The 24,373-nt window shown below is 26.0% G+C and overlaps 1 protein-coding gene across 6 annotated transcripts in view; it reads right to left on the reverse strand.

The window, feature by feature from the left end:
* LOC122510823 (protein Fe65 homolog) overlaps positions 1–24,373 on the reverse strand; it is a 192,529-nt gene that overhangs the window by 129,555 nt on the left and 38,601 nt on the right. For 4 of the 6 annotated variants that reach the window (XM_043625737.1, XM_043625734.1, XM_043625739.1 and 1 more), the window contains exons 2-3: positions 19,518–19,886; positions 16,902–16,913 (exon numbers count right to left, since the gene is read on the reverse strand). In XM_043625737.1, coding sequence (XP_043481672.1) covers positions 16,902–16,913; positions 19,518–19,824 — 319 coding nt within the window. In that variant the 5' untranslated portion in view covers positions 19,825–19,886. The remainder of the gene's footprint in view (positions 1–16,901; positions 16,914–19,517; positions 19,887–24,373) is intronic. The other 2 variants (XM_043625736.1, XM_043625738.1) reach the window with 2 other exon arrangements.

Here is a 24,373-nt window from a genome sequence, read left to right on the forward strand (position 1 = left end):
TCTCAGTGAGGTATTTAAAAAAAAAGGAGAAAAGTTGAAAAAGAGATAGAGTATAAATGAATAAGTATCGTCCTCGACATTTGCGTTTAAAGTAAAATAATCTTTTAATAAACCTGGTAATTAATCTTTTGATTTTTAATACGAGTTTTTTTGAACGTCTAGTCTGAGAAAAATAAATTGTTTTCACTAATATTGAATATTAATAAAACTCGAAATTATACCTGTCTGACTAAAATCGATTTTTACTACTGATACAAAAAAAACTACTGCGACAATTTTCTAAATCTAATTTTAAAAAATTTTAAATCTGGAATTTTTTTAATGTATTTCTGTAAATTTTAAACCACCTCTGAAAATTTAGATTTTTAACTGTGAAATCACTGTGGAAAATTATGTTCCCAGCTAATGAGGGATGATTGAGCTACAAGTGTCCTTCAAAATATTGCAAGTGGCTTCTTTATCCCACTCTAATCTATTTGTTAATTTAATTTATGAATTATTACCATAACATTTAATACATAATATTACAATTATAATGTTAAATATTTATTATTATAATTATTCTATTGAATATTTAATACTATAATTATAATAATGAATAGTTAATATTATACTCTTCCCTCCATTTATAATTTATGTGTCATTTTTTATTTATAAATATATAAATAAAATAAGAATAAAAAAAATTTATAAATAAAATAAAAATAAAAGATATTTATAATTAATAAATAGATAATTATATTTACGTATAATTATAGAGGGGACCAGGGGACATATTAATTGAATTTATGTTTTTATTATACAAGGAGTATTATTAATTATCAAAATTATAAATTTCATTAAATTGATCTATTAATAAAAATTTTAACGACCACTTTACTATTTTCGCTATTTATATTTCAACCATTAAATAATACTTATAATAAAAGATAAATTTATTTTTTTACCTTCGTTAATTTTCCCACTGGATCATAAATTCATGGAGTCATAAAATAAAGAAAGAGTAAAATAAAAATAAAAAACAATCCCGCAACAAATACAAAATCTAAAATCCAAGAGAAAATAATAATCTTTTCAAGAAAATAAAGATCTCAACTTGAGAAAAAAGAAAAAAAAAAGAAATTTACGATCCTCATAAAATTCTTCTAAAAGATCATAATTTTAACATGATAATTCTCATATCGAAATAGAGTGGAGTATAAAAATGTGTTTATTGTACATTAAAAAAGCGTACATTGATGGGATATCGACGTCTCCGTGAGTGCGATGCACGAAGCGCGCGCGCAACAATTACTGTCCGACAATTTTATTTGTCAGGAATATTGCAAACGTGGTTGTGTATACGAAAATACATGGGAATAGATCGCGAGAATTCGCGACTCGCGAGCGAGAGAGAGAGAGAGAGCGAACCAAATGGAGGAACAGAGATAGAAAATGGACATCCAGGGAAAATTTACGATCCGCCAGGGTGACTTCGTGCAGAGCGACATTAAACGCAGAACCTCGACAATTTTGAACCTCGAGTCCCTGCTGGAGAGGACGACAATTGGTGCATAATAATCTACATAAATCACGACCTGGCATTCGCATACGTCGTACCGAATCATTGCTATCGTTCAGCACGACACGAATTTCGAGAAATTGTCTACGCTAATTCACAGCTCATAACAAAAACGAGGATAGAGAGAAAAAAGTTCGGAAGAGAGACAGACACAGAGAGAGAGAGACAGTAATAGACAAAAAGAGACAGAGAAATAGAGCTACTTTTTTCCGTATGAAACTCACTATAACTACTTGCTTTGTCTGACTAAAACATTATTTTTCTACTAATACAGAAAATTTAAATAGTTCAAAATAAGCAAGTTTGACAACTAAATAAATCGAAATTATTACAACCTTAATTTTCTTTCCGACCATAAACGAAATACTCTACTGATATTATTTTATTATATTACTGTCATAAAAAAATTAGTAATGTTCCGCCTATACAAAAATGACTTTTACTACTGATTAAAAAAAATTAGAATTAGAAACACCTTTGTCTGACTAAAACAATATTTTTCTACTAATACGTTAACAAATTTTGTCTGAATAACATTTTTTCACTCCGTAAAATGATATCACAATAATTAAAAGTTTAAACTCGAACTGTCAGCGGTCAACTAGTAAATTTTTTGTACGACCTAAATTTACTATTACACTACTTCTACTAGAGCACTGCAATAATTTGAACAGTTGCCTGACTGCAAATGTCATGGACTACTGTTGCCTCGACTGTCGCCAAGTTAAGAAAAATGGAAAATATTCCGTCTGACGAAAACTGCTTTCGTACTACTTACACAGAAGAATAATTTAATTAAAAGAGTCTTGTCTGACTAAACGTTTCATGCTCTACTAAAAATCATAACATGACAATTACAAACGATTTAAACAACTTGTCCTACTTAAACCAATTTTTATTTACTGTAAAACTAAAATAGAATAAAAATTTTCTATCTGCCTATAAAAAAAACATTTACCACTTGCCCCATATTTATGGAGATTTATTAAAGTGATGTCTGACTATAACTTACCATTACTACTTACACAAAAGATAATTATATTAAAAGAACCTTGTCTGACTAAGCGTACGTTTTTCTACTTGAAATCACGTTTACAATGTTTTTAAACAACTTGAATAGAAAAAAAAGTGTTATTTTAACACCAAAAGTGGTGTTAAAACTACACGTAACATTTTTAACAGACACAGTGTAATTTTAATACTCCTTTGGTGTTAAATTAACACTTAAGTGTGTTAAATTAACACTTAAGTGCGTTAAATTAACACTAGAACGTGTTAAATTAAAATATACACTATGAACAATTTCTTCTTCCTGCCTTTTTAAAATAAAATTAGCAATTTTCAAAACAATAGAATTTCAAAATTTTTCTAATTTAAATTTTTGTTGAAAACTCTAAAAAAAATTTAATTTTGGAGAAATTACAAATAATTGCAGAAATGCAATTATTTTCAACAACAAAAATAAAATTCTTATAAAATTAAACTATATTCAAAATATAAAAAAAATTCCCAATTATCTTCATAAATAACAAAATTCTTCTCCTAATTTCAATTGTTTTCAAAAATTTTTCTAATTTCAATTATTTTCAATATCTACCTACTATTTTAATAAAATTTCCCAAAAAGAATTCAATTATTTCAAAAAAAATTTTAATAAAATTGTATGCAAACATTTAATTATTTTCATAAATAATAAAAATTTCACAGAAATTCAATTATTTTCAAAAAATAAAATAAAATTCTTCTGCTAAAATTCAACTATGTTCAAAATTTGAAAAAAATTCTCGTAAAAGTCCCAAATATCTTTATAAATAACAAAATTCTTCTCCAAAGTTAATTTCTTTTCAAAAATATCAACAAAATTCTTGTCCTAATTTCAATTATTTTCAAAAATAAAACGCATTTTTCTAATTTCAATTATTTTCAATATCTACTATTTTAATAAAATTTCCCAAAAAGAATTCAATTATTTAAAACAAAATTTTAATAAAATTGTATGCAAACATTTAATTATTTTCATAAATAATAAAATTTTCACAGAAATTTAATTATTTTCATTAATAATAAATTTTTTTAAGGGATTCAATTATTTTCATAAAAAATAATTTTAAATTCTAGAAAATAATAATTGAATTAAAATGATGGAAATAATTTTGATAAAGTTACAATAACAATATTCTTATAAATGTAAAATAATGAGATTTTATCTCTCGGTCATCATTAATTATTAGAAAATATGAAGAAATCGATCGCTCCGAGTCGAAGACTCGATAAAAATTAAAAATAAATTTAAAAAAAAATAAATAAATTCGATATCTTCATGTTTTATAACAATACTTTTATAAGTTGTTCAATTTAAAAAAGATTTTAATTCGAAATTTTTTAATGTCTTAATTCCTGTGGAAAATCCTGTTTCAAAAATAAGATAAAAAATAGGAATTGTGCAAATATTTTTCTTCTTTTTCTAAAACAAAATAATAATTTTGTTAAAAAAATTGTGATTCTTAAACAAAAATAATGCATAATAAATCAATTTTCTATTTCTTAATCACAGTTGTTTAACAATTTTTTAATTTTCCTTAGAAGTAATGAACAAAAATCTGCATAATTTCAATTTGACAAAACATAATATTTAACAAAATTTTAATCTTTTAATGAAAAGAAGTGAAAAAAATTCTGATGATTTCTATTTGTCATTACAATTTTGAATTAATTATAAAATAAAAATAATTATAACATAATAATATAATACACAATCTATCTAAAGATAACAAAAAAAAGTTTAAACAAAAGACAACTTCAGAGTGTGAGGGACAGAAAAAGTGAATGGGTTTCAATTATTTTTAGAGTAAATTCTAAAATATTTTTAAGTTTCACTGTAAAAAGAAAGGTACTAATTTAGTACCAATTTTGGTACTAAATCGTAATTTGGTTCTATTTTAATACCGAAAATCAGCTCTAATTTAGAACCTTTTTTTACAGTGTTTGGGAAAAAGTCAAAGTCTGATTAAAAATGCATTTTCCTACTTAACATGACAATTACACACATTTTAAACAACTTGTCCGACTTGAACCAATTTTTTTCACTCCGAAACTAAAATAGCATACAAACTTTCTATCTGTCTATAAAAAAGAACATTTACCACTTGCCCCAAATTTTGCGGGAACTTAGTAAAGTTCTGTCTGACTAAAACTTGCCATTACTACTGAGATTGAAGTTACAAGATTTACGGCACGATTTTGGAGAAATTGCCTACGCTAATTTGCAGCTCATAAAAAAAATAAAAAGCAAAAAAGAAAAGGAGAGAAAAGAGAGGACAAAAATAGAGCGAGAGAGGTGTAACATTTGCTCAATAATAATCTACTTCACTCACATTTCAAAATTCAGTTTATTTAAATTTATCTCTTTTATATAAAAAAAAGTATCCTCCATTCCAGATAATTGTTCAGCCAAAAAAAAAAGAACAAAATACCCAAACGAATATTCATTCGCAACATCTTTTATTGACAATGATATTTTATTTGATGCGCTTCTACTTTTAGTTTAGATTTATTTTCCTAAAAGTGGGTTATACACGCTACATGAGCGTATATTTTTTCTTTTTTTCCCTCTATATTAAATTGTGTTTCAAAGCAAACATGTCGAATGTTAAACGCATTTAATTAAAAACTTCTTTTTATCAATATAATAACAATTCCAAGTAAAATTGAAATTTTTTTTACGTACTTAAAGCTTTCCTGATTTTAAATTAAATTTTTGTTTACATTTAATTTTTGCAGGCAAGAAGAGAAAAAAAAGGTTGATTGGCGAGCGTTTCCAATAATGTGCGCTACGGGAATTAAATTTTAAATTGTGTGTGTATGTGTGTTTTATAAAAGGATTTATTGTTCATCGTTCAAGGTGAATTTTGTTATTCAAAATATATTAAATTTCCCTTTAGTAATATTTACTCTAAATTTACATAAAACGAAAAAATACAATTTTATTTCTGTTTATAAATTACGCAACCATAAAATATTTTCAAGCAGCGCTGATAAAATATTTTTCCTCGACTTTACTTTTATCCTTTCTTACAAAAAATATATTTATTTTTTTTATTATTTACTCTTTATTTCACCTTTGATTAAAATTAACAGAAAGATATAATATATTATATTTCGCGCAATAAAAATTGCAAGAGAAATGAAATTAAAGTTCATAGATTGAAGTAAAATTTATTTTATTTATTTATTTTTTTTTTCCTTTTTTCTCTCTTTTTTTTGCAGGTATTATGCGTGTAAAAGAGGAAGTACTGAGAAATTGAAAAGCCAGGAGTAGTGAGAGGCGAATTTTCAAATATGAGAGAGGAGTAGTACTGTCATTTCAGAGATGGAAAGTATGTCGCATTAATTAAAGCTTACGCCGCGAGCGTATAAGTCGCGCTAGATCGTTTTCAACTCTAACGTTTTTGCAGTAGAAAAGCTTAATTATTTCTTTTGAGCCTTTATAATTTATCATTCGCGCGTTATACTCACAAATGCGCAAAATCAAATAAATCATCACATTTTTTATGTACTCGAAATCTTTCTATTTTCAAAAACAACCAAAAATGAAAAAAAATTTTTAAAAAATAAAATAAAAAAAGAAAAAAAATTAAAAAAGTGTCAATAACAATAAAAAGAATATTATATTTATATAAATAATAATAATATTATATTTCTATGAATAAATAATAAATAAATAAATAAATTTATAAATAAATGAAAAATATAATTAAAAATTCTCAAAACAAAAAACTTGAAATAGAAACTAATATCCAGTCGTTTAAAAATAAAAAAAAATGGTGTCTAATTCTTTTTAATATCGAATATCCATAAGAGTACTCTGGAACTTAATAATTTTTCGCATGAAAAAATTCTCGAAACCTTTCAAAAAATATACGCGAGTTTTATATTGGAAATAAAGAAGTACGAACGTCACTTTTTTTTTGTCGACGACTACTAACGAAATCATTTTTCGCGCCAGTCCACTTTTTTCAACGTTTTTCAACTTTTATTCACCTGAAATTTTTATTTAAATATAACGATTCTGCATACACATATTTTTCTCTCTGATGGAAACTTTTATTAAAACACGAACAAAATTTTCTGTTTCTTTTTTTATTTGTACTGTTTCGAAAAAATCGAATTCCTAACTAACTAACAATAAAATAGTCTTTTAATAGAAAAAAAAATTACTGTGAGAAAAACATTTTATTGCGCTGCTCTTTTCACTCTAAGACCAAATTAGTACAAATTTATTAATTAATCGTATTATTTAATTAATTTATTAATTTAAAAAAAAATTTAATTTAAAAAAATAAAAAGTAATTTATGTAGGAAAATGTTTGTCTCTTTTTAGTTATAATAATTTAAATTTGTAACCAACTTTGTTATAAAAGGTAACAAATTGTAATAATATTTCTCATAATAATTAATTAAAACGGAAATAAAACGAAACAAAACCAAAGACTCAACTCAAAACTGAAATTACAATTCAAGTTTCAAATTAACTTTCCACACACGATGAATGACAAGTTTTTGATCAAATTTAATTAGTCAGAGAATATTACAATAAGGTCCGATAGAAAAGCTATTTAATTTAATAATTAAATATGAAATAACTCAGGAGTTAAAAAATTTCAATTAAATTACATTAAAAGAAAGGCAAAACTGAAATTGCAATCATCAACAATTAAACAACAATTGACACAATTCTTCTATTTTCTTCCTTTAATAATAAAATATTTCGAAACACCAAATAGGAAATACGTTTTCACAGGGGGAGGGAGTTGTTCCGGAAATGCAGTGAAAAGAACAGTATGAGAAGAATGGTCAACTTACTGACTACTAGGGACGAACCATTCTGCCCTGGAGCAATTTCCGTTCTCGAATTGAAATGTTATTACGTTAGCGACACATTCCGGTTTGCCTTTCCTCCCTCCAATATGGTAGATTCGAGGAAAACTAAATTCATGAGGCTTGACGAAAAAAAAGAGAGAAATAGGTACAGTAAACGACACAAAAATAGAAAAATATAGAAAAAAAATCAATAATTCGCGGCTTCGTTCTCAAAAATAAAAGAAGAAAGAAAATAAACGAGAGAAGAGAACATAGAGAAGAGTTAAACGTCGAACAACACGCACTTTAAATGTCATTGAATGGCGCAATTCAACAGTATCCGATACTTTGTACACGCAATGTTCAATAGTCATTGTCAATCACGTCGAAAAATTGCCCTCGGTTTGACACTTATTCTCAAAAATTTAAGAGAGTTTCATTTTTCATTTTTATTACTTTTAGTGAAGAAACATTACTTTTTTCAACTTATTACTATCATTTTCTTCATTACTTCTGAAATTTAATTTTTGTCGCATTTAATTTTTAAAAAATTCACTTTTTTAATTATTAAATTACTTTCTTCTTTATTAGCTTTACTAATTTAATTTTATTTATTTACTACTGTTAATATTATTTAATTTTTATTACATTTAATTACAAAAAAATGTATTTCTTTATTTATAACTTTTACTATTAATGAATAAAATTGATTTCTATTGATTTTCCACTATTATTAAAATTAATTTAATTGATCTTTATCTCGCTTTATAGAGAAATATACTTTTTCAATTATCACTAGCGACTAACTTCTTACTACCTTTTTTTAAATAAAATTAGCAATATTAAAAATAATAGAATTTAAAAATTTTCTAATTTAAATTTTTGTTGAACACACTAAAAAAAATTCAATTTTGGAGAAATTACAAATAATTGGAAAAATTCAATTATTTTCAAAATTAAAATTAAAATTCTTCTTATAAAATTCAACTATGTTTAAAATTTGAAAAAAATTCTAGTTAATAATAAAAATAATACAAAAAGATAAACTGAACTCTGTAAATTGAAATTAATAAAAAATGTTTACTAATTGGAATTAGTGACCGACTTTTTGCTTATAAATTAGTAAATTTTATTAATAAATTAGTAGAAATTATTATTTATTAGTAAAATTTACTAATTGAAATTTAGAGAGTAGAATATAAAAAAATAATTTGAAGGTTAATAAAGAATTATAATAATAATATTAATATTAATAATTAATTATAAAGAAATAATAATAATAATAACAATAAATAACAACTAACTTCATTTGTAAAGAAAAGGATAAAATAATTGTTCTAGAAAACAATTAAAAGAAAAAATTTTCCGAAGAGGCAATGATGAAACAAGTAGAAAAATCAATGAACAGTCAGACTTGATTCAACAGTTAGATTTTATCGAGAGAATATTTCTATAGACAGAAAATATTGTAGACGTTAGAAATTCCTTCTTTCCTCTCTCACAATATATAAGATAAAAAAAGAAATTTCCCCAAAAAATCGAACCTCCCCCCCTTCAAGAAGAAATTAATCTTGATTATAATTTTTAGTCCCTTTATTTATTCCAATTATTTATTTTCGGGATTTGAATTAAAGAAATCGCGGGAACAAATGAAACTTTAAATCACTCAATTCACCATTATTTTGCAAGCTCAAATGCCTCGCCCCATTTTTCTCTCTGAGAAGATATCCCTCTATATGTATAGAGATAATGTATATATAGATATGTATATACATACAGAGAAGCCGAATTACGCGAAGTAATCCCGTTCAGAGGCATTAATTAGCTTCCAATTCCCTTCGCTATTAATCCTCAGCGCTTTCCCTCAGAAACTGTAGAATTCCACGCACGTGCTTTTCTAGACGTTAAATTTAACTGAAACTTTTCTTTGTTTCTTAATTCATTTTGAAACGCTATTTATTCGATGCTTTAAATTTTCATTTTCCACTTGAGTATTGTATTTAACCTCTTTATATCGTGCAGTAGCAGACTTCGAGAAACAAAATGAGAAGAAATAAAGAATTATTTGAAATTCGAGAACTAAATAGAAACCAAGATCACTGACCGTAAATTACTAACATTTCTTTTCAATTATAATTTTCTTTATTATTTATTTATTTTTAATACTATTTGTAATTTTATTTTCTAAATTAATTCTTCAAAATAGGTATTAAATTAATAAAATTTCGCTTATTAATTTTAATTAGAAAATTTATTATTATTATTAAATTGTAATTACTAATTATGTTAATTACGAAAATAAAAATGATAATAATTTGAGGATAAAAATAAAAAATGCATTAAATGCATCTCGTTAGATAAAAAGTGGAGAGAGAATAAACCTTCGTTAAGTTTCGCCTGACTTCCTTCCTCTTCTCTTTTTTTTTTAATTTTGCACAAAAAAAATATACTGGAAAAAAATGGGAATGAAATAAAAAAACGTGATCTCTTCGGTCGGATAAAAACTGAGGACCTTTTCTGAATGCGCTTAATTGCGAATAGTTTCATTTTACAAAGAGACCAAGTATTCTGACAACTCGAGGATGCGCAAGTAATTAAAAATGTGACAAAGAAACGATAAGACAGAGAAGCACTGAAACATTCCGTCAGAATTAAACAAATTTTCTTTATAAACAAAAAATTTCACCCCTCACGCGAGCATTCGCTAAACGTTTAATTACAAAAGAATTCCAACCATTAAATTCTAATTACCAAAATAATTCATAATTGACAAGTATTAATTAATTATTAATTAACAACAAATTTTTTCAATTAGAATATATTTAATTACAGTGACAATTAGTTATAGTAATTATTAATTATAGTGACAATTAGTTATAGTAATTATTAATTATAGTGACAATTATTTATAGTAAATATTAATTATAGTGACAATTAGTTATAGTAATTATTAATTATATAAACAATTAGTTATAGTAATAATTAATTACAGTAATAATTAATTTACTTAATAATTTACATATTAATCACTCATTATTTGTTAATTAAATTAATTTAATTAAAAAATTAATTGTCATTAAATTATAACTGAATTATAATTAAATTTATTTTCATAATTACCAATTACTAACAATAATGTTCTACAATAGAAAACTACAACAATTGACTACTGTTTGTGCTTCAATAAATTATCATTGTTAACTAACAAGGAAAGAAATTCTCTAATGAGGAAAATTCACCCCTTTTTCCGCCCCCACTACGTGCGGTTCCAATAAAATGCCATTAAAAAAATAATTCAATAACTCTCGAACAATAAAAAAAAGAACCAAAGTGCATTTTTCTTAAGCATTTTCAAATGCAGTATTGCCTTTGGCATAATTTATAAAATCATAAATTCAGAACTGGAATCGTAAAATAGAACTCAAACATCGATTGCTGACAAAGCAGAAACCATTAAGGCATTCCAAGTATAGTATATATGGTCAGAGACGTGAGTCACTGCGGCCGCCATATAATACCAAGCTTCACTGTCAGCGTTTTAAAAAGAACGCGAGAACAAAAATAAAATATGATTTATTAACGAGGTAAATAATATAAGAATATTGCCGGATTCTAAGACTTATTGATCTTGGTATTTTATTTGCCAAAAATTTTTATGTTTTGAATTACGAAAAAGTGAGGAGGAATACAAAGTTCAGAAGATGCCAAATTCAAAAATTAACCCACATATTTACTGGGTTTCAAAAAGTTCTCTTCAAAAAAAAACTTTTAAAAATTAAAAAAAAAATCGTCAAAAAAGATTTTTAAGCAAGAATAAAATTTATTTTATAAGTATCTAATAATAATATTTCTATATTAATAATTTTTATTACCAAAAATTTCTATATTATTCAATTTTATTAACAATCATTTTTATATTAAAAATTTTCAACCAAAATAAAAATTTCTTCTATCGTTAATAATAATTTTTTTTAAAAAAATTTAAGTTTAAAAAAAATTTCTAAATTTACTTACTAAGTACAAAATTAATTATTACTGTTCATATTTTCAAAATTTTTTAAAAAATTTCAGGAAAGAATTCAATTATTTTCTAAAATTTTAATAAATCCTTCTATACAATTCAATTATTTTTTTAAATTGTAAAATCTTTACAAAAATTCAATGATTTTCAAAACAATTTTAATTGAATTCCTCGGATGAATTCAAATATTTTTAAATATTTCCATAAATTTCAATTATTTCCTAAAATTTTAATAAATTCTTCGAAACAATTCAACTATTTTTATAAATAGTAAAATCCTTTAAAGAAATTTCTCAAAAACTTAAATAATTGAATTCCTGTAAAATTTTTATTATTTTTATGAAAATAATTAAATGTTTGCTTGCATGCAATTTTATTACAATTTCTTTTAAATAATTGAATTCTTACAATTTTTCAAAAACTTTCCTCATTTCCTCATTATTTTTAATATCTACTATTTTAATATAAATTTCCAAAAGAATTCAATTATTTAAACCAAATTTTAATAACAGTTTCTTAGGAATTCAATTACGTACCGTACCAATTTTTTTTTATAAATTTCTTCGAACCAATTCAATTATTTTTAATTTTCTAATGAAGTTTCTCGAAAGAATTCAGAGAATTGAAAAAAAATAGTTCTAAGAAATTCAATTATTTCGAAAAATTTAAATAAAATTCTTTTAAAAATTCTATTATATAAAAAAATGTTGACAAAATTCTGAACAAGATTTAGTTAATAAAAGTGCAATTTTAATCAAATTTTCCTATGTAATTCAATTATTTTTAATATACAATTCTTCTTAAGAATTTAATTATTTAAAAAAGTTGGAATAAAGTTCTTCGCAAGAAATTAATTATTTTTATAAATAATGTAATTTTTCTCGAATTCAATTATTTCAAATATCCTAGGATTACAATTATTGTCAAAAAAGTTTTTGTAAAAATCTTCGTAACGATTCAATTATTCTCGTAAAAAATAAAATTCTTCGAAGCAAATCAATTATTTAAGAAATTTTAATAAAATTCTTCCCAAGAATTCAATTCTTTTCAAAAAGTTTTAAAAAATTCTGAGAAATTCAATTATTTTTAAAAATTTAAATAAAATTCTTCACAAGAAATTAATTATTTTTTTAAATAATATTTTTCTTCAGAATTCAATTATTTTCACAAATTAATTTTTTCATAGGAAATCAATTTTATAAGAAAATTTTTAATAAAATTTGTTGTAAGAATTTAATTATTTTCTCATCTTAAATTTATTATTATCTAATTTTTTAATTTCATTTTGTAAGCGAGTTTTCCTATCATCTAGACGGACAACTGTAGAAATACATAAAATTTTGATTGTTTTATCAAGAAAACAAATTCAGTAAAAATAAATCTTCAATCGATTTCCCTCCCCTTGTAACTAAATTCTATTAATTAAGACTAAAAAAAGTAATGCAGAAAAAGCAGAGAATACTTTAAATATAAATAAATTCCAAATGCAAAAAGAGTGTATTCTTATTTTAAACCAATCTATTTCAATTTAAAAAATAAATCGTGTTTAAAATAATCTTTAAAAATTAATGCCAAGTTATATATTCACAACTCCAAACTATTCTTATCTGTTGCATAATTTGATTATCACACAAAATTCATTAATATATATCCAGTCAAAGGTAAAATTTCAGAGTTCAAATGGAAATTTAAATGTGATAATATATTGATTTCAATCACGTATATATTTTAAGATGAAAATTGAAGATGAGAGTTTGGAATATAAAAGAGATGAAGTTTTAAGAGACATAAGCAGCAGGGACTATTTAATTTTACAAACTTAGCACTCAACGCGCAAAGTGCTCAACTTGAACGACAACTAGACATCAGAAGCGATGTAAATTTTCCCTTAAATTCTACTCTCGTCAAGAGTAGAGAAGGACGACGCGCTTATAGAGTTTAGCAACTTTCAATGAAACTCATACATTTATTACACTCAAATTTTCAATGAGAATCAGAAGAGGAAACTTTCGGAGTGTATTTTTCACAATTCTATTTTAAATGACAAAAAATCGATCAAAAGATCAAAAATCTTTCTTCAAAAAGTTAACCTCTGATTCTATAAACCCTACTAAATATTCTCAATCAAAAAATATCAACTCTATCAAATTTTTTTCAAAAAACATAGAAATAAAAATATTACCTCAATATCCTAGAAAACAATTCAGAAAATAAAATTGTCCTCAATTTCTATCAAGAGAATGTAATAATAATTTTTTTATCCCACATGCACAAAAACGGCGCTTTCTGATAGCAGCCGACAGGGAGGAAAGTCATTCATTTCTTCGACCGTATGAAAATGGCGGCCGTGTTCTCCCAAGGGCAAGAAAATTAGCTGTTCACATGCATTTTTCTTGCCCAAGGGAGAAATCGGCCGCCATTTTCATACAAATCGAACAAGTGAATGACTTTTACTCCCTGTCGTCTGCTATCTGAAATCGCCGCTTTTGTGCATTAGGAATAAAAAATATCGTAAGTAACACGAGAATAAAGGCAGCCAATTTCTTTACAATGATTTTTGTGACACTCGTTCCGGTCTCGGGGCGCCTACGGCGCCCTCGACCTCCACTCGTGTCACAAAAATCACCGTAAAGAAATGGCTGCCTTTCTCCTCTTGTTGCTTAATATACTATTAGATATTACTTCTTGTTTGTGTGTCAAATGAAAAAACTGTAATTGGAAATATTTTATAACATAGAGAAGCACTTCAATTTTTTTATCAATCATGTGGAAAAATTCGTATTGTGAACAGTAGCAGAATGAAAAAAAAAAATGGAAATAGAATTATGTCAGCTTTACACTGGGGAACATATCACAGCGGATTACAAACTCAAATTGAAACCTTTTTAATAAAGAAAATCGAATTCACAAAAGCAGAAAATATTTCACTGCAATGTTCACATTGAAGGACATATGTATACGTACATATATTGATGTGCAATTCCACTTATTAATCCCCCATATTCAGTTATTACTTCAATTTAAATAAATACTAAAAAAAAGAGAGAAAATTTTACAAATTATTTACATATTTACAAAAAAAAAAATTTCGCACTAGATAATCCAAATATTTACTCGTAAATTTAATTAAATATTGTAGGTACAATATAAAAAAAATATAATAATTTCAGAGGCAAGTTTAATTAATCCATTTTTTATTGATTTTGCGAAGAAGAAAAATATTTAAATATTCATCAACTATTCGTGGATAACTTTAGGTTTTTATGCGATTTATTTCATTATTGTTATTTTTGTTCAGTGTTATTTATTGATATTGTTGTTCCAATTGTTTATTGTTATTGTTTTTAAATTTAATTGTTCTTTTATATGTTTTTTACTTCATTAATTTTTTACTTAGTCATTATTTTATTTTCTGTTTATTTATATTATTTTCTATTAATTCTATTTATTATTTTCTTTAATAATTATTAATTTTTTAATTTTATTTATTATCCCAACTATTGTATTTGCAAAAAAAAAATATTGAATCACAATATATAATTTTTTCTTGCCTGGAAGCAAAAGAAAATTTTCCTCTAATTTATTTTCCCTGAACTCTAAAAGTAATATATTTTTTCCTTTTCTCTTTTTTTGAAAAATGAAAACAGTTTAAAAACATGACGGTTTGAGAGACAAGACGTGACAAGAAAAGTGACTAGAGATTAAAAGTTTATGGAGACTGGAGTGCAATTACTCCGATTGGGAAAAGTAATGAAGGGCTAGTATCGTGGGACTCCATTTTTCTTTTGATCAGACTTTTTCTAGCAACACTCAGTTTACAGAGGTAAGAACGAACTGAGGTCGATTTATTAAGATCCGGAATAGGGGAAGATTCCTCCTACGAAGGAAAAAGCTTCAAGAAAAAGCAAAAAGAGACAGAGAAGGAGAGAGAGAGAGAGAGAGAGAGAGAGAGAGAGAGAGAGAGAGAGAGAAGAAGTCGGAGGGAGGTTCACTCGAGATTTTCGCTTGACCGCTGCAAAGAACGACGACTCTCACGAAAAACGAGTTTCACTAAAAGATAACGTTTCTTTCATTGGTTTATGTCGTTAAATCAAGTTTCAATCCTTTGGTGAAAATAAAATAAAAAAAAATAATTTTTTTGCCCAGTTTAAATTAAATTGCAAGAGGTTCAAATAAAATATTATCTCTTACTTTCATTCCGTCTTTAAATTAATTTAGAAAAAAAATATTTTCTCTCTCTTGTAAAGAGAAAACATTCGAGTTGTAATTTAATACAATTTTTCCACTGGAACAAAAAGCAATTAATTGAATTTCAAATTTTGCCATTTTTGCTACAAAACCAAAAAAAATTATTACTTACAAAGGTAATTAAATTAAAACAATTTAATTTACTTTCTCGAAAATTTACATCGTCTTCTAATTTTTATACTTTACGAGAAAATTTACATCAATCTGTAATGTTTCCTTTTTTTAGATACAAAATAACAAAATGAATTTCCAAAAATTCGAAAATAAAAATTATAATAAATAATATTCATAATCTTTACTTTTCTCAAAAATTTACATTTTATAATTTTTCTTTTTTTCCAGACACAAAATGACAAAAACCTAATTTGAAAACTGTAATAAAAAAAAGAATATTCCAAATTGAAATATTTACAGACTTGTTTACCATAAATGGAGAGAAACATGAAAAAAAATGATTCCAGTGTGCACATAAAATAAAAATAGAAAATATAAATCAATAAAACACGTCTCTCGTCATTGGTCAATAAAATTGCAATCTCTCCACTTTCGCAATATTTGAAATTCAACAATTTAGAATAGAAAAAAAATTACATTCTTTTTTTCTATTTTTAACATTTTAATTATTAACGAAATGTCAATATAACCGATACAAAAAAAAACTTTTCTCAAAAGTTATAATAAAAAAAAAAAAATAAATTTCAATAAAGTACTTTTATCATTTAGAAAAAAATAGAAATAAAAAAAAACTTCTTGAATACATCCAGTAAAAATAAATAAAAACTGGAAATAACAAATGTCAAAAATATATGAAAAACCATAAAGATCTATGTAGGATGTCTAAAATATATCTATTCCTTATATATGTGACATGAAAATCATAAAAATATTTTATGTTTTATTACGAGGAGAATATAGTTTTTCGATATATATATAGAACTGTGGAGCTCTATTTTCTATAAGTTTTCTACTTTATTCCCGTACAATTTCAAAAAAAACACGATGGGTTACTCGAGATAAGAATGAGACAAGATAAAGATCACCTTCTTATAAATGAAAATGTTAAATCTTCATTTTTCTTTTTTTCCAAATTTAAAATTTTCTGTATACTTTTTTTCTACATTAAAAAAAAATGTATAGAATAATAATGGAAATGTATAAATGTATGCAAAACTTACAAATAATGATGCGATCGTCTTGATTATGATAACTTACCCAATTTTTGGCCTGAAATGAAGAGAAAAATTCGAAAATTAAAAAAACAATGTCATTCAGTGTACTATTGATAATATGAAAATGATTTTCAGTTGTTTGCAAGAATTAAATATTTTTTTTTTATTATTATTTAATAATTATTAATATGTAAATAAATCTATCCCTAATTTTTAAAATAATTTAATACTTAATAATTATTTTATTTATTTAAACAATATACGGACTTGAAAATAATAAAAATTTCTCTTTTTTATATAAAGAGAAATTTTAATAATAATTTAATAAAAAATACTTTAATAATATAATAATAATAATTATTATTATTATAATTATTATTATCATCTTAATTATAATTAATAATTTAATACCTACCTGTTTATTTATTTATTTAGTTTTTTAATTCGGTAATTATTACATAATTATTCTTTTATTTTTGAAATTAAGTAATTATTAGTTATTTAATTAATTATTAATTAGAATAATTAATAATTAGTAACACGTATAAATTGTTTAATTCTTGTCAATTATTCATTAATTTTTTACAAAATATAATTTTTTATACTAATACTGATAAAAAATGTTGTTGATGAATGATGCGCATGAGAATTAAATGCAGAGTGTAAATGATAAGAAAAACCTTTAACAAACAATTATTAATTAATGAATAAATCATTTCTCTAATAAAATTGCGTTTCTGAAAATTAAATTCTAATAAAAAACAACTTTCTCAAATATAACTATACTTTTTAGTAACTTTTAGTAAAATTCATTTCAAAAATACGAATAACTTGCTAAAAGTTAAAATTTTTCTTTTTTTTTTATTGCGATAAGAAGTTACTTTTCATTTTTTTCCCTTGCATATAATGTAACTTTACAAAATCATATAAATTAAATTTAAAATGAACTCCAAACTAAATTTTACCGTGATAATAAAATTTTTTTTCACTAACTTTAATGAAAGATACAATTAAGAAATATACAAAGCAATTAAAATATTTACTTTATAAGAAGTGTACGGGAGCTAAAGTTGAAATTCAAGAAATTTGCGAAAGTTAAACAATTTCCTCAGTATTTAAACTTTTCTTCAAGCGACTATAAAATAAATAAGCTGATGAATTTCTGCTCGAGTGCTGATTAAGAAATGAAAGGAAGAAATAGAATAAAAAACGAAAATTAATTGAAAAGGGGGAGGGGGTGGGGTATTTAAAGTCAATAAACAAAAACAAATAAATAAAAAATTAATCAATTAAAGGAAAATTTAAAAAGCAAATGGCAATGAAAAAAAGTAAATAAATAGAGAAAAGGGAAAAGTATAAGAAAAACAAAAATAAAAGGAATCAAAAAGTAAAGAAAATAAAGAAAAATTTAAGAAATAAATAACTAAAAAAATTGTAAACAAAATGAATAAATATTTCAAGAGGCAAATAAAAATTATCAAAAATAAGAAAAAAGAAAAAGAAAACAAGTTCTTTTAGAGAGATCAAAATGTAGAAAATGATTATTGTCCGCTTGGCCACCTACATAACCGATAGAGAGGAGGGTCAATAATAAAAGCCCCTTTAATTCGTGTTGTCGCGAGATAGAATCTCGACGAATTTTCAGTCTACGTGGCGCGAACTAATGGCACCCCCGCGGTCCAGTTGAGACTAAATCTTGATAAACAGCCGCAAAGATTGTTAACGCTCGCTCCATTATTTCGCGAAGAGAGCGGCCCACAGCTCTACTGGGAATGTTGAGAAGACAACCAAGAGACAAAATTTGGACCAACGCCAGACTCCTGTTTTGTTTCGAGGCCATGGACAATTTCTCCAAAACAGTAGTTAGATATGAATCTTTGTCTCTATAGTATATAACAATCACTATTTTAATATCTCTGTATACGATACATTACGGAATTATTCAAATTACGGTTCTAATTAATCATACAAATTAATTAATTCCAAAAGAAGAGAAAAAGGAAATTAGAAATTTTATTCTCTATTATAATACCGGTATTTTTTTTTAAATTGTCAATCAATATTAAAATCTATTTTATCATTAATAATGATCTTTATATTGTTAACAATAATTTCTTGTTACTATAATTTATTATTATTACAAAAAATAACAACCTGGACAACTGCATCTCGTTTGTGAGAGAGTTTGGATGCCATCTAGACAGAAAACTACAGTTATAATGGCGCGAAATTCAAATTTAAAAATCTAAAAAAAAAGGATCTTAAAAAACAAACTTGGTAAAAATAAATCTTGAACTACTAGCCCAGTCGAATTATACTGTAATATAAAACCAATTTGTCAAAGTACAATAAAAAAATTTACATATTCTCATATGAATTTTAAATTCAGAATTCTAAATTTTTCAGCACATCATTAATCAACCATGGCTTAATTTCAATATCGATAGTTTACTCCTTAGCAATCAAACTTTATTCTTCGAAATAGTAATTTTCAAGTAAAATTTTTTACTTTTAATTTTTTTCTATTTCATTGAAAGAGAAATTTAGAGTTTCATTCTAAAGAGATCAAATTTTTATTATTTTTCATAATTCAAGAAAACTGGAGATGAAGAGAAAAAGAATAGAAATGTACATAATAAAGGAAACGAATATCACTCACCGAGAAGAACGTCTTCGTCAATGTCGTGAATATCCAATTCTAAATCGAGATCAACGGAGCCATTTGGAAGATGATTTTGCGTGGCGAGGTCCATTTGATTGTTTTCTTTGAAGAGGAGAATGTCCTCCTCCTCTAATGAATTTGCAATAATCAATTCGGCCAATAATGTTAAATAGGGAGAGGTGAGTGATCCTGGACTGGTGGCTCGCAAAAAACCCGGCAGCCAAGGTCCAAGGAAACTGCAGGGCACTAAAGTTACTGCACCTGCACTCACGAGGCCGCCGTTTAAAAGTTCTCCGCACAACATAGGTATCAGAGACGATGTCTGATCTTCCTTCGTTATCTCGGCACTCTAAAAACATTCACCACCTGAAAAAGAAAAAAAAAACATCTATTATTACAGAATCATTCAAAACAAATATATTTTATTTTTCCATTTCTTTAAATTTCTATTTTATTTTATTTTAATTTTTCTATTTTTTTAATACAAATTTTCTACTATGTAAAGAAGGGCAGTTTCTTATTAGAAATTTTTGTAGAGCACTTAATTTATTATTTATTATATTTGACACTCTTGGGAATCGAACTCACGACCTAAGACACTCTAGACCTGTAAATTAGCCACCATACTACTTCACATTACAATTAATTTACTAAATTCCTTGTCTTTAGAAAAATTAAAATTTTTTCACTGAGAAGCAGAAGATAAAGTTCGCTCAAAAAATAATTTTTCATCTTCTGCTGATTATCGGCTGAGGTTACTTTTTATGAATTGTGAATTAAATTAATTTTGATGACCCAGATATTAATTGGAACTATTCTAGCAATAGTTTCGGACCAGTAAACAATTTTTGACTAACAATTAGTCAATTCATTAGTTTTAAATAGTAAACAAAAAATAAAGTTTGCTCAAAAAATAATTTTTCATCATGCATTACATCATCATTTTACATTTTTTTTCCACACAATGACACAAAACATATTGACGAGCACTGACAAGGTGAAACCACCAAAGGCCCAACAATCACTCCAGTCTCACCTTTGGCGATTTGCACAAAGGATAATGAAACAAAGAGGCGAATAAAATAATTCCCTCCTGATCGATAAGGCAATCAAATCTACATTAATCAAAACACCATAATAATGTTAAATTCTACATTCGAAATTACTCCCAAATTTACGATTGTAATGTTCATTTGTATATCATTTTCATATTGGTTTTGATCAACGAAATTTCTCTATTCAAAGGCAGATAATTTCCTATTCACGATATCATGCGCGATTTAACGCAGAGGGAGGGAGAGAGAGAGAGAGAGTGAGTGAGAGCTCATGGGAAATATCCATTAATGTCAATACACACTCGCATTTAAGGTAGGAATTTAGTTCGAGAGACCCAAATCTGAAATGAAGATATCCCAATGGGGTCACAGTTGGAAGATTATGTGAATTCAATGGTGTTCGGTAGATGTTCGGGTAATTTCGATGAAAACGACTCTCACACGTGTTATTCCTATACATATATATATATACACTTATATTCCAAGTGTGTGAACAACGTGAGACGATTTTTAAACAGATATATATGAATTCCAATATTGAATATAGATGACTGTTATAGTAGAAAACGAACAAAAAAAAAACATCGAAAAAAGAAGAAAAAAAAACTCTGATGAGGAAATGTGTCGAGACTGACAAGAAGGAAATTGAAATGATAATCTCTATTCTACGAGTAATATCTCCGATATTTCCCAGTGGAAGTTATTTTAATTCATTGTTGGAAGCAGGGAAATAAAAATTTTTTTTTCTCTCACGATTCCGCGAGCGGGAAAAATACGGAGACCAAAGGATTATAACACAATGATTAGTAGATCTGCCACTTTTCTGCACGAAATTACACTCCGATTTTTTACCTCTCTGCTATTTTTTTCCCATTTTACACTACAATAACTAACTTTCTAATGGACTCAGTGGAAAAACAAAAATGTCTAATTATATTACTTTATTTTTATTATTACACTACAACGGTGTTTACATCTATACCGAACTTAAACTTTTGAAGCGCCAACCTTCATATTGTATCTGTTTTTATATGTTACAAATGTAACTCTTAGAATTAGGGAGTACGTAATGTACGAAAGGGCATGTCCCGTTATGTTATTAAATACATAAAAAATATATGTAAAATTTAATACTTGTTTACAACAAAAAAATGGAAGTGATTTCAAAATCGATAATTGATTATTTGTTCTTTTATACAGGGCGCGAATCAGTGAAAGTATTTAAAAATACGGACTTTACGGACCAAAACTGAAAAATTACGGACCAATTTCTGACAAAAATTTAACCAGTCCGAGTCAAATAAAAGACCATTTTACTTAAAACTATAAATTAAATTTTATCATAACTATAAAACATAAAGATATCAAACACACCGAGTCAATAAAATTTTCTAACATAATATATATGTATATCAACTCTGTAAGTACTATAATGAAACGAAAAAAAGTTAAAGTTTAAAATTAGGAAAATGTAAATAAGAAAAGTATTTATTACAAAACTATTCTCCGAAAACCTGTGGAATAGTTAGGAAAACTCATTTCTCTCGAATGTGGAACACATTTAAATGCATCATTCCAAGTCTACGAGGGCAAAAATTACCATAACAATAGCTGTCATTACAAACGAAATGTTTTGCAATTTTTACCAGAGAATATTCTCGATGTGAAACTTTCCTCCCTAGATTCACTTTTATGGACAAGTTTATAGACAAAAATTCAAGACAACTTCCTTTGGTTTTATTTATCTGAATATAGAACAAACATGACTTTTGTATGCACAATGCATTTTTGTACTCCCTTAAAAGTTCACTGACCTTTTCCGCATTCCCCCCTTTTTTGGTTCTTTCTTTTTTTGTTTTTTTCTTTTACTTACAAGGAGAAACTTTTTCTTGTAACTATCTAGATTTTCTCTCTAAATTTTCAAAAGATTTAATTTTTCTTATGTCAAATCAAATCGAACTTTTAAAAATCAATTTATTTACTGGGAAAATTAATTCCAAGACTAAAAAATTGAATATGGTAAAAATTTCGCAAATTAAAAATTGAAATTAATTTTTATTATTTGTTAAACCCTCTAAATGTCTGGTAATAAATAATTATCGAATTACGAATATTGACGAACATTTTGAGATTAAATAATTATGGAGATGCTACTCTCTACCTGCGAACGCCAAGGTCACCGGTAGTTGGCAGTTCAGTTGACAAAACCAGATTGCCATCTAGTGGTGACCTTAGCGTTCTCAGGTGGAGAAATTAAAAGTACCATTTTATCCTTCAGAAACTTTTTTACAATTAATAAAAAGCAAAAAATGTCATTGTGAGTATAATTTAATTTATGTTTTAGTGCACATTTATAACGTTTTTTATTCAAACACAAAACTTACTGATTATTTGTAAATAAATAATGTGCCACTATTTGTAACTATTATGAATATTTTTTGACACTTTTGATACTATTTTTTATTTCTAAATTCACTCCGAGGCCTGCTAAATTTATTTCATTTATTTTTATTTCTAAATTTATTACTCTCTTTCTTTTTCTATAAAATGTTTATTAGACAATTGTTGTACTAAACTAAGCTCTCAAGTACCAACATTTTTTCGGTTTTTTTCAAAAAATTTTTTTTATACTAAATACGTGAATGTAAATTTTTGCAAACTACGTCACTCTTCCGAAACAACATATCGAAATTTAAGACCGTTTATTAAAATAGTCCGCCATGAAAAGTTTCTCCTTGTTTTAATTTATTTTTCCTTCGATTTCCATTATTAAAAATAAGAAAACGCGTGGATTAGTACAGTGACGGCGCGTATATATAAGGAAAATGTTGCTACACTGCAACACAAGTACTGAATATACCTCGGTTCCTTGGAAACCGTGGAGTCCCGGCCTTGATGCAAGGTTCCTCGACCGTATAGCAGAAGAGAGAGAGAGAGAGAGAGCACTAGACGTGCGGGCGCCATCAAACTCCTCCCCATCACAACCCCGAATGCTTTGACCCAAGGAAACTCTCTCTTTCTCTCTCTCTCTCTCTCTCTCTCTCTCCTTACTCTCTTCACGTAAATACATTTCACACCGAGAAGGTACGAGAATTGGGGGTATGAGGGGGGTCAGAAAACGCCTTTGCAAAACTCCTCTAAGCAGCGTAAAGTGCATAATAAAATAAAAGAAAATTTCAAGTCCCGAAAGAGAGAGAGAGAGAGAGGGGGGGAGAGAGAAAAGATATATACGTTCCAGAGTGGGATTATACAGCTTCTCTCATTTTACAACTTTTAAAAACAGAAATAAGCGTCTCTCCCCTTCTTTCAAGTTTTTCTTTTCAGTAAAACTCTCGAGAACAGCTGACAGGTTCATCAGAGACGGATTTTTACATTTTTACGCCCTCTTGCACAACGTGAAAAGAAACTGTCCATCAGTGCGAAAATTTATAAAGTTTTCCCAAATACGAACAGGGTTGCCACAAAAATTTAATTTGTTTTTTTGTCATTTTTTACCATTAATTTATTTACTGATTTTTTAATCCGTTACTATAATTGGATATTAGTTGTAAAAGTTTTAATCTTTTTTATTCTTCTTTATAATTTTTTATACTTAATTAATCTTTACTATTTTGTTTCTAATTAATAATTTTTTCACTGCTATCCTGAAAGTATCAAATTACGGACCAATTACTGACAAAAATATAACCAGTCCAAGAGTCAAATAAGAAAACATTCTACTAAAATATGTAAATTAAAATTTTTCATGTAACATGAAGATATCGATCACTCCGAGTCTTCGACTCGGAGTGATCGATT

This window comes from Leptopilina heterotoma, unplaced genomic scaffold (genome assembly GCF_015476425.1).
Source record: "Leptopilina heterotoma isolate Lh14 unplaced genomic scaffold, ASM1547642v1 Lhet_76, whole genome shotgun sequence".
In the NCBI taxonomy this organism is placed as follows: Eukaryota; Metazoa; Arthropoda; class Insecta; order Hymenoptera; family Figitidae; genus Leptopilina; species Leptopilina heterotoma.